The following is an 11,292-nucleotide window of genomic DNA, read 5'->3' as shown; positions in this document are numbered from 1 at the left end:
ACTTGTCATCATCACGCCAATATGAATTGCCATGAAAAATATCAGATTTGCCATGCCTATAAATCTGACGTTAGATTTTTAGCGTTTCCGCATTAGAAATTTTAATATACGTTAATGGTATATAACTCACAATTTGTTATTCATTTTTTTCAGTCAATTTAGGTCAAAACTAGAGGGGGTCAATAAATCCGGTGGAGCAAGCAATGTATTTTGAAACGGAACCAGTAAATTCCCATAGAAACACACACTGTGGTCCCCACACAAAAGATCTAAATTTTGTGGACAGGAGCACGCCGGAGCGGATTCTGGCCACTTGGCTTGCAAGTAGGCTCCTGAGATCTTTATTTGCGCGGAGAAGTGAAACACATGGACAGCGCCGCCGAGACAGCGACTCCCCGTCCCCTCCACCGCCGCTATAAACCCTCCCCCCTCGCCGCCTCCATCTCCACCATCGTTCTTGCCCCCAAGCTTCATTTTTGCGATCCACTCGCTCCCAGTTCCCGGTGTAGTAATTCTTTGCCCTTGTGAGTAGTACTGCTATCAATCAAGGGTGGGAAACAGAGCTGCTATTTAGAGAATGGAGTGCAGCGGCGACGAGGTGGTGGAGCTGAGCTGTGCCCGCGGCGGCGGAGACCCCGGGGAGTACGCCGCGGTGCTGAAGAGGAAGCTGCAACTGTACTGCGCCGCCGTGGCCAAGACCATGGTATGCTCAATTCCTTTCCTTTCTGGTCTGACTGAGTTTTAGGTCGATCTGGAGCGTTTCATAAAGCTCTACCAATTCCACCGCAGATCCCTCTTAGAGGAGTTGTCCGGCAATTTTTTGTTTACAAGAAAACACCGCACGGATCTGCTTCAGTATTATCAGTTCTGATGAACAGCCTGACCAGTTCAATTTTCCAAGTACAATTGCCTTACTGGCCGAATTGCTGCCATACTAATGCGCTAAGATTTGTTACTATTACAATTTACATGAAAATGGTAGTACCAGTTGAGTATCCTTTTCTGACCAGGAACCCTCGCGAAACAAAAAGTGGTAATGATGTGCCTTTTATTCCTGAATGAAGGCGAGGGGAGAGGAATCCTGGTTTCCTTGGTTCTCAGGGGAATCTTGGTGCATAGGATAGGATCACAGTTGGTTTTAGTGTGACATACTGACATGTGACATGTAACATGTTTCTAGGAGGGTAGCTGACTTGTTTCAACCACATATACAGATGATGAGTATATTCTGATGGAATATGGTCGGCCATAGATGACTATATACTTAAATGATTTGATGTTGTCGGAGAGTCTGAAACAATTGGGTTCTCCAATCTTTTCATGTCTGATATGAAAAAGTATGCTCTGATATTTTTCCTGAGAGTGACACGTAAGCACGTAACGACATAATTCTTTGCTTTAATCCTCCTACACCATTCAATTCACACTTTGTGCCTGTTAATAGCCGAGTGTAGATGAGTGGCTGAATCAATCGTCCCTAGTTTCTACCATTTCATATCTCACATCAGTATTTCTCTTATCCACATTTACCCATTGGTTCAATTGAAACTTACGGTTTATTTATAATCGGTAACCGTTCGGGCAATATGTGTGATTTTGCATTGCTCAACAATCAAACTAGATTTTGCAGTGTGCTCTGGCAAATGCCATCTAAGTGTGATGTCCATGAGTTAATTTTTCCTGTAATTTGATTTCAGGAAGCTAAACCTCAAGAATCTTCTTTGAACTGCCTCAATTCACAAGCTTCGGACACTTCGCCATTGGTTTCTCAAGCTTCTTTTGATTGTATGTATGAACGAACTTCGATATTCACATTCATTTAAGTCCAAGTAACTTCGCAACAGGAAGTAATCAAAAGGCAGTAATTGACAAAGTACAGTTTAGGTTGACAGTATTCTGCAGTTCTGTTAGAGTGAATGTTATATATCAAATCCACCTCTGAACATTAGGTGTCCTTTTATTTGGTGCTCTCTGGCTTCTAGCACTCTGAATCAGCAGAAAGAGGCAAATGTCGCCAGTAGTTTCTGTAGAATAGGTTAACTGTTGTCCAGAGAATCCATCAAAATGGGGAGAAATTTTCACTCTGGCTTTGGCAATATGGTGCTATGTTGACATGTCTGGAGAAAAGGGCTAAAATACATATAATATTGTTGAGATCAAATACGTAAAAGATGATAAATGGATATTTTGATCCTGTTTCATCGATGCTGAATACTGGCAGTTGCATCAGAGAAGCATTCTTGTTGACACCAGTTTGCATTCTGACCTTGTCTAGAGTGTAGACATATTTTCACATCATAGTATCTGTTTTAGAAGAGCACCTACAAGCCTGATACCGGACTAGGCATTTTTTGTAGCATTAGAACTTCTAACTCTTGTGTGCTATCCTCATTAAGCCTTTTTGTTCTTTACTTCTATCCATAGGTGACGGTACTGTTGTTCAAGGAAAGCCAGCTAATAGTTGTACATCAAAGGAGCAGTCAGATGATGACGATGGGGATCTCGAGGAAAATACAGACCCTGCCAGTGCCAAGCGCGTGAAGAGGTACTGCAGACTTTTTCTCATCACCATTATCTTCAACATGCAGAACAAAGCTTTAATCATTATAAGTTTCTAATGGTATCACGCGAACATTATGTTCTGCTGTCACCAGAAATTGTCATCCAGAAATATCTGCTTTCACTTTTTAGCAATGTTCAGTTATCTAGTTGGAAACAAATATTTGATAGTAATGGGGCAATAAATTAGTTTATCTTGCAAGGATATACTATATCTCAATCTCTTTCCTTGCCCTGCCAGTTGAATGGTTCAGGACAGGTGAAAAGGCAGAGGTTACCATAGAGGATCCAATCCCTTCAAACATATATGCTCATGTCTTTTCATATTGGTACCAGATTATTTTTTAAACACCCAACATATTTCACAATAAAAACTAGAAATGGCCTTGTTTTCTAAATTTAAACCATTCTCACCAAAGTCCCAAATAGCAGGAGGCTGTAGTTTCGCACTTGGTTATTTTCAAGTAAATTCCTTACCAATGTGCCATGTTGGAAAACTAGTACAATGTTTGCCATGCTGAATTTTCTCTGTTTTAATTCTATGATCAGGATGCTGTCAAATCGAGAATCTGCCAGGAGGTCAAGGAAAAGGAAGCAAGCCCACCAAAATGATATAGAATCACAGGTTTGAAATTGTGACTAACGATGTTTGAAACTCAACTGAAGTTAAGCCGGCCATGCTAATTACTGCACTATCATCTAGGTTACCCAGTTAAGAGCTGAGAATGCATCTTTGCTAAAGCGCCTGACTGACATGACTCAGAAATACAAGGAAGCTTCCCTTGGCAACAGGAATCTTACAGTTGATATTGAGACTATGAGGAGAAAGGTATATCCTTTTCTTGATAACTCTTAACTGCATCCTGCAACCTGCTGTAACTATTTGAAGGGCTGTGCTAGTGAATCTGTTGATTATAGCCATGGCATAATATTGTGCATCATATGTGTCATTACTAGTTACTTTTTTAGGCTCTGCACATACCATGGTTGATGTTCGTTCTTTTCTTGGGAGAACCCATGCATAAAGCGATCTGGGATTTGACATTCCTTGTTTAGCATCATTTGTAACTTCCTATTCCTAACTGTACTATTAAAGATTACATTGCCATTCTGGGTTTGAGTTTGCCATTCTCATAAGGAGGCAGGCAGGTACTATTCTCTTCCATTAGTGAACAAGGAGTAGTTTAGTTCTATGTTTCACTCTCCTATTCTTTTTATTTTTTTGGTGTCAAGAATAACAATGTTTTCTTACAGGTGTGGGTGTTGTAAAAACGAAACAAAATATAAAAAAGCGCTCATACCATGTTGCAATGCTCAGAGAGTGTGTCTCATTAAGCCTGTGGTTTTGGTCCTTATGGGAGGGTGTTCTATCTCATACCGCACCTGAGGAGTCCAAACAGGCACAATCATACATACATTTGTTAATGCTTGTGTGTGAGTACATGCCAAACTCTGTATTTATGTCTTGGTAAAGGTGTTTCTAGAACATCCATTTTACAGCCATTACTTGTTGTCTTTTCTCTGCAAAACACCAGGCGTATTTCAATATTGTATTCACAAACATGTATATACAGAACTTATGTTTTTTAAAACAGACGTATGTCACCCCTATGTGTATAAACTGTTTTTTTTCTTTCCAAAACGTTGGCAGTAGCTTATACTTAGAATCTACAAAAATAGTCTAGATGAGGTGCTATGTGTATAAACTGTTTTTTTTCCTTTCCAAAACGTTGGCAGTAGCCAATACTTCGATTCTACAAAAAATAGTCTAGTTGAGGTGCTAATGAGATACAGCTTGCTTTATATTATCTGAAACAGGGTCTATAAACAAAATGTAACTAGTGCCATATTTTTCTTTTCTTTTCTATGCTAACAAAGTACTTGTGTTCAGGTGAATATAGCTGAAGAAGCTGTCAGGAGAGTAACTGGAGCAAGCTTGATGTTCTCCACTACATCAAACAACGTGCCCTTGTCTTCATGTGTATCTGTTGCAGCTTCTGCTGATGCTGTTCCCACTGAGGAAAACATGAGCCATTTCCTCCAGGGTTTACTTGAAGACGATCTGATCAAACATGACCTCTCAGAGGTAGCAACCCCTTTGCCCAATGGGGAAGAGATGACCTCAAGGCCAGCCCCTTTGCAACGCGTCGCGAGCCTGGAGAACCTGCAGAAGAGGATCCATAGAGATTCAGTGCACACTGAGGACACGTCGAGTTTCCCGGACCATGAAGTCCCTGCCAATGGTTAGTAACTGGACTGTATAATTCTCCAGTGGGCTAAGTTTTGTCGTAAAGTATGGAGGCTGTGGCGTCCGTGTATATCTGGATGCTGAACTTTGTGTATACTATTTTGAAGGTAAATAACCTGCACTTCAGTCTTCTTATCCTGCTTCTTCGGGCTTCTCAGCCTTGTGAATATCGTGCACAAGCAGATAACTGTACTGCACATGTCAGTGATGAGCCTGAACTGTGTTTTCCATTTGGTGAACTTTGTGATGGTACTGAGGAATTGTGCCTAAATTTTGAGAGGGCTGTTGAACTCTCTCACTGAACTCATTATATATGGGGAACTATTTGATCAGATCATGCCATAATTTTATGACAAATACAGTGATTTTTGGTGCTATAATTTCAGTTTGCACACCAAGCAAACATAACAACAACAAATCAGAAACTGAAAGTCGATTTGTATTATGGCATACAGCACTGTATTTCAATTACCTTCAAAATAGTATACATGTTGAAGTCCAGCGAGAGCCCAATAAATTTTGCTGTGCAAACTGAAAGTCGATTTGAGTTATGGCATACAGCACTGTATTACAATTACCAAAATGCTCTTAAGTTTTGTGTAATTTTACTCCAAGTTGGCCCATGGGCCTTAAGAAGTGAGAAACACCTTGTTGTTCTCCACTACATCAGATGTATGATCCTGCTTCTCAGCCTTGTGAATATCACGCATAAGCAGATAACTGTATTGGACATGTCAATGATGAGCAAAACTGTGTTTTCCATTCGGTTACCTTTGTGATGGTACTGAGGAATTGTGCCTAAATTTTGAAAGGGCTGTTCAACTCTCACTGGACTCTCATTATATATAGGGAACTATTTAATCAGACCGTGCCGTAATTTTACGACAAATACAATGATTTTTGTGCCATATTTTCAGTTTGCACACCAAACCAACATAACAAAAACAAATCAGAAACTGAAAGTCTATTTGTATTATGGCATGCAACACTATATTTCAATTACCTTCTAAATAGTATACATGTTGAAGTCCAGTGAGAGCCCAGTAAATTTTGGTGTGCAAACTGAAAGTGGATTTGTATTATGGCATGAAGTACTGTGTTTCAATTACCAAAATGCTCAAAGTTTTGTGTAATTTTAGTCCAAGTCGGCCCATGGGCCTTAAGAAGTGAGAAACACCGCGGCGCATGGAGAAGAGAATTTTGTTTCCCTTTTTCAATGTTCTTTCCTGAAATTCTTCTCTGAAAACGGGGATGAATGGCTAATGGTCATAGCCCGTGTCAACGATTCCATTCTCTCGTACAGCTATCCTAAACAGATGGTAAACTGATCTAGGCAGGATATAAAGAAGATGGCGTAAAATAGTATCTCTTTTTAACATTGACATAAAGCTTGTTTCGGTAAATATCCCATGAGAACCATGATGTGTGGGACTGTTCTTCTGTGATTTTGACAAGTTGTCTTTGCACTTTTTGGAGCATAGGGGGGGATAACTTATTCTTCTGTACTTCTAATGGAAAGTTAGGAGGATGACCAAGTGGATACACTAGTTAATTGAAGAGATAATGGTAGCAAAGCGCACCGTGTTTTGGATAAAACATGTTGCCTTGATCTTGGGCAGAACTCCTTGTTGCTATGTCCGGGGACTTGATATGTGTATTCACATGCTTATCCATAGTCCTTTGCATCACACATCTTACTGAAAAAGGCCCCTGATTAGATAAAAATGCTACTCCCTCAGTCTAGATACATCCGTTTGAGCGACAAGTAATATGGATTGGAGGGAGTAACACTCTTTTTCTTCAGTTTTTTAAACATATTTATACAAAAATGAATTGTCAGAGTTTCATGGTGAAGGCCATGTCCATATCTAACTGTCATCTGCTTAGAAAAAGAGAAGGTTCAACACATCGCTGGTGGACACGCCGAGAAGATATGCACCCAAAAGATAAGAACACCTAACTTATCTGCAGATTAAGGGTATGCACTTGGCCTGTTTAAAGCTTTGAGCTTTGATTTTATCTCACAGAAACCCTTTCTATAAGTCATGAAGACGTGGACCAAAAGACTAAGAAACTGCACAATCTATTGATTGACTGAAAAACTCAAGCTGAGTAACTTGCTTGATCACCTGATTCCAGTATGCTATATGTCTTGCCCGAAAAGATTGTTCTGATTCAGACCAGCACTTCTTGTCTTGCATATTTCTCGCACGTTGTTTACTTTGCTTACAGCTCTCCTCCTCCTGTATTGTGACCAGACAGGTGCAGTCAAATACTGATTTCCTTTTCACCGCTTTACGGGGCGAGGTTACAATGGATAGCCAACTTAGATCACACAAAAAGTAAGCATCTTGTATGTATGTGCGACTGAGTGTCTTGATTCTCGAACCAATGACGAGGTGAGCTGAATTTCTGAGCTACCTCGTTTGTCAGTACTGGTTGTTCCATTCCCTCATGTCCAGGTCAGGTCACATTAGTTTTGCACAAAGAACTGGCAAATTGCATCTCCTGAGAGTAACAGCTTTGGCAATTTGCAGGTTGCAACACCATTTTCTAGATGTAAAGTGGTTCCCCTGCCCCATTGAGCATAGCAAAGCAACTTAGTGCCTGACACGAAACACGAACGAAAGCAGAGTGCTTCCTAGAGAAGTAGTAACAGGCAAGAAATTTCAGTGAGAAGCAGAGTTCAGTGGGTTGAACTTCATTCAGGGGAGCAGGTGATCACTCTGACATGACTAGTGACACCAAGCATGGTTATCTTTTCTTCATCGGCGAATTAGCTCTGACATTGTTGCATCATATCACACGATGTAGAGACCGGGAGGATAATCTTTCCATTGTGTCAAAAAAGGGGGAAAACCCTGAGACAATTTTCTGTGGTGTCTATGCTCTTACAAGAGAAACCTGCATTGCTGCTCTGAAGAAAATAGCTCCCACTGATAGCTGCTAGCTGCAAACTAAGGAACCAATCAATCACCTGTTGCTTTACAGAGTGTGCACAAATATCTTCCAACAAGGCCTCCTTATCAGTTGATGCGGCAGGTTGTTTCTAGCTATCTTATACCTTCACTTGATTGAGAGTTGATGCTACTGACATCTACTCCGCACCTATATCTATCTATCTATGGTCGCATTCGCTCCGAACATATCATGGCGAATCGACGATGCCGAGAGCCCTGGCAGCTGTTCATAGTCCTGGGAAACAACCAACGGTTGCCATGGCCGCAGGCCTCCCTCTCACTTTATTGAGGATAACATATCCTTCAGAAAGTTAATTCACCAGAAATGAAGCTCCCAGAGCCATTGATAGGGACACTCTACTTCTCAGCATGTATTTATTTTTCTCCGCGCACTTATCTCATTCAAATTCAAGAAAAAAATTTCTTGGAAAATAATAGGATAGAGACATAGAGGTTGAGTTGCTGGGCTAAAAAATGGCAACTAGTCTGCTCTGCTATGAACATAACAGAGCAGACAGGAGCCCTGGTTCGACGGATCTGAGGCTGAAACACGAGCTATCATTTCTGTGCTAGCAGGCCAGCCACAGGTGAGCCAAACATGTCACTGCTTCTGTGTCTGTCTGTTACTACAGTTTCGTTATCTTGATAGCACTAATCAAAGCAAAAGGTGCGTGTATCATTGTACATTCACTCATTTGTCAAATTCTATAATGATAAACATAACAATTCAGATACCATAAATAGATGTCTCTTGGTGTTGTGAAAAATGCTCGAGTGTGCTGATTATTCAGGGGTAGCGGCTAAACTGTCGCGCGAGTGCTGTCAATGTTGTGAAATGATTAAGAGGCTGTCTAATCAGAGTAATTAGAAATGCCTGATTTTGACCGCGGTCTTGTTAATTAGAGTAGAAACTTCTTTTTACAAGTATTTTGTTAGTTAGTAATATTGTGCCTTTTACTAAACAAAAACGAGGTATGGCATATACATGAAGTATAAACTGTATAATAGTATTTTTTTAGAGTTACTATTTACCAGAATTTTGGTGAACATCATGCCTTTCATTTTTTTAAACTTGATCAGTTGCCTTCCAGTTAACTGATACGCAAAAGGCATAGTAGTATATCAAGAGCACACACTTATGGGCTAAATTCTGATTATTCGTCGGTTATTGTGGGCTAACTTCTCATTGATCTACAGTGTGCTGCTTACAGAGCTGAACATACATAGAACTTTGTTTCAATCTCTTCGATCTTTTGCACCGTCTTTACTTGCTCAACACATTCAGATTGTTGCCAAAAAACTTACCCTATCTTTTCTTGTATACAAATGGAACTTACATATAGCAGTGTACAGTGAAATATTCAAAACAGAAAACAAGTAAAAAAACAAACAAGCTAGATTCACATATATTGACATTTTAGAGTACCTTTTTACACCTCCATTAACTAGCTAAGCTGCAAAATAACTTTTCTGAATAAGAAAGTTACTGAACTTGTTCCAAATCTTCACAGCTATGCCAAGCTCTTACTACATCCCCTAGCTCCACCCTCAACTGGTCCCAACCAAACACTTGAACCTCGCCGTCGCCGTCGTCCATCTCCAGCCGCATCTCGACGAGCATTAGTGGCGGCACCAGCTCCGAAATCCCCACTGATATTGCCGGCCTCCCTGCTGGAGGACGGCGCTGGCACCCCACTCCTTTCTTCCCCACCACGACGTACCCGAGCTTCCCGCTCGCCCGGCTGAGCTGCTCCAGCGTCTGCTCCGGCGACGCTGTCGTCATGAACCGCTTCTCCCTGCTCTTGCTCCCGCCGAACAGCCCGGACAGGTCGAGCCCTTGCGACATGGATATGATGTCGAATGCGTTCACCGCCGGCGCCCGGAACGCCAGCGCGCGCTCTGGCTGGCCGTCAAGGAGGCCGTCGAGCTGCGAGTCGAGGCTGAGGGAGCGCTTGACGAACCATGGGTGCGTCGCCGCCAGAGCCTCCACGGAGACGCGGGTCGCCGGGTTCGGGTCGAGCAGGCGGTGCACCAGGCGCCGCGCCGGCGGGGACACCCACGGCGGGACCTCGTACTCACGGCGGTGCGCCTTCCGGCACATATCAGGAATGTTCGCGTCGTCGAAGGGCAGGCGTCCGGCGAGGAGGACGAAGAGCATGACGCCGCAGGACCACGCGTCGGCCTTGGCCCCGTCGTATGATGTGTGGCGGAGCACCTCCGGCGCGGCATAGGCCGGCGTGCCGCAGGCGGTGTGGAGGCGGCCGTCGTCCCGGAGCGTGTCTGGGAGCGCCGATAGGCCGAAGTCGGACACCTTAAGGTTGCCGGCGCTGTCGAGGAGGACGTTCTGCGGCTTGACGTCGCGGTGCGTCACGCCGCGCGCGTGGCAGTGGGCGAGCGCGGCCGTGAGCTGCACGAACACGCGCCGCGCGGCCTTCTCCGAAAAGCGGCGGTTTGGCAGAGCGGCGAGCATGGACTGGAGGTCGCCGCGGGGGGCTAGCTCCATGACGAGGTAGATCCTGGAGCGGGTGGCGAGCACCTCGTGGAGGCGGAGCACGCCCGGGTGGCGAAGCCGGCGCATGGCCACCACCTCCCGGAGCACGCGAGGCGCCATGCCCTCCATACCCATCACCTCCGCCTTGTCGATCACCTTCACTGCCACTGGCTCACCGCCAGTGAGCGGGTGCGCGAGGTAGACCTTGGCGAACGTGCCGCGGCCGAGCAGTCGCCCGAGCTCGTACTTGCCCAGCAGTGGCGTGCTCTTGCTCGTCTTGCTCTTGCCGTTCATGGCGACTGCGTACGACCACTGACGACGTTCGTACCTACGTGCTGCTAGCTAGAAATCCAAAAGCACCTCAGCTCCTCAAGGTTAGAGATGCCACCGTGTACGTAGCATTAGGTGGTGGTGTTGGCTTTTTATATGGCTGAGTTGGCTGGCTGTGCAATTGTTTAGTCGTTAACTAGGGTTTAGGGCTTTCGTTACCCATGGTTAGTGCTAACTTCAACAACGTGGGTTGGTATATTATCTTCTCTTTTGTATATAAGGTCCTTTTACACCATTATTAATACGCAGTAGTTTTCTTTGAATATATGTACTGTGAGGCAATGGTCCCATAATCTTTTATTAATAATTAACAAACAGGGAACATGAGGTTAAAAAAAAGCACTGTTACAAACAGAAAGAGCAAAGGAAAAAAAAGTGTACACCTACCTATGGTTCAAGATGGCAATGGGGACGAAACCCATCAGGTTTTGCCTTCCCAAACCCATCCCCGCAAGAAAATTATAAACCCGTCCCCGTTCCCATCACCGTGCGCGGGGCTAGTTTTCCGCCCGTCCTCTAAACCCATCGGGTTTCGGGGAACCCACCGGGAACCCACGAGAAAATCAAAATATTTAAACAAATATAGTGGCGACAAAGAATAACATTTCAGCGGCATAACTTGAGCAAATTTCAACAAAAACAATAGTGGATGGTTCAACAGCTATATAGAGTGTATTTCAGCAGCACGATACCACATTTCAGCA

At 43.5% G+C, this 11,292-nt stretch overlaps 2 protein-coding genes across 2 annotated transcripts; one reads left to right on the top strand and one right to left on the bottom strand.

Moving 5' to 3' along the window:
• Positions 1-372: 372 nt before the first annotated feature.
• On the top strand, positions 373-4,940 carry LOC125507898 (light-inducible protein CPRF2-like). The gene is made up of 6 exons (XM_048672420.1): positions 373-703; positions 1,698-1,785; positions 2,425-2,545; positions 3,109-3,184; positions 3,263-3,388; positions 4,451-4,940. Exons 1-6 carry the CDS (start codon positions 578-580, stop codon positions 4,805-4,807), a joined length of 894 nt encoding a protein of 297 aa, XP_048528377.1. The 5' UTR covers positions 373-577; the 3' UTR covers positions 4,808-4,940.
• A 4,210-nt stretch (positions 4,941-9,150) lies between these two features.
• LOC125507897 (CBL-interacting protein kinase 4-like) lies at positions 9,151-10,834 on the bottom strand. Its single transcript, XM_048672419.1, has one exon. The coding sequence runs from the start codon at positions 10,550-10,552 to the stop codon at positions 9,251-9,253; it is 1,302 nt and encodes a 433-aa protein (XP_048528376.1). The 5' UTR covers positions 10,553-10,834; the 3' UTR covers positions 9,151-9,250.
• Positions 10,835-11,292: the final 458 nt, after the last annotated feature.

The sequence above is a fragment of the Triticum urartu genome, chromosome 5 (assembly GCF_003073215.2).
Source record: "Triticum urartu cultivar G1812 chromosome 5, Tu2.1, whole genome shotgun sequence".
Lineage (NCBI taxonomy): Eukaryota > Viridiplantae > Streptophyta > Magnoliopsida > Poales > Poaceae > Triticum > Triticum urartu.
Note: the sequence above shows the minus strand (reverse complement) of the source record. Positions and strands in the feature narration are given on the sequence as shown.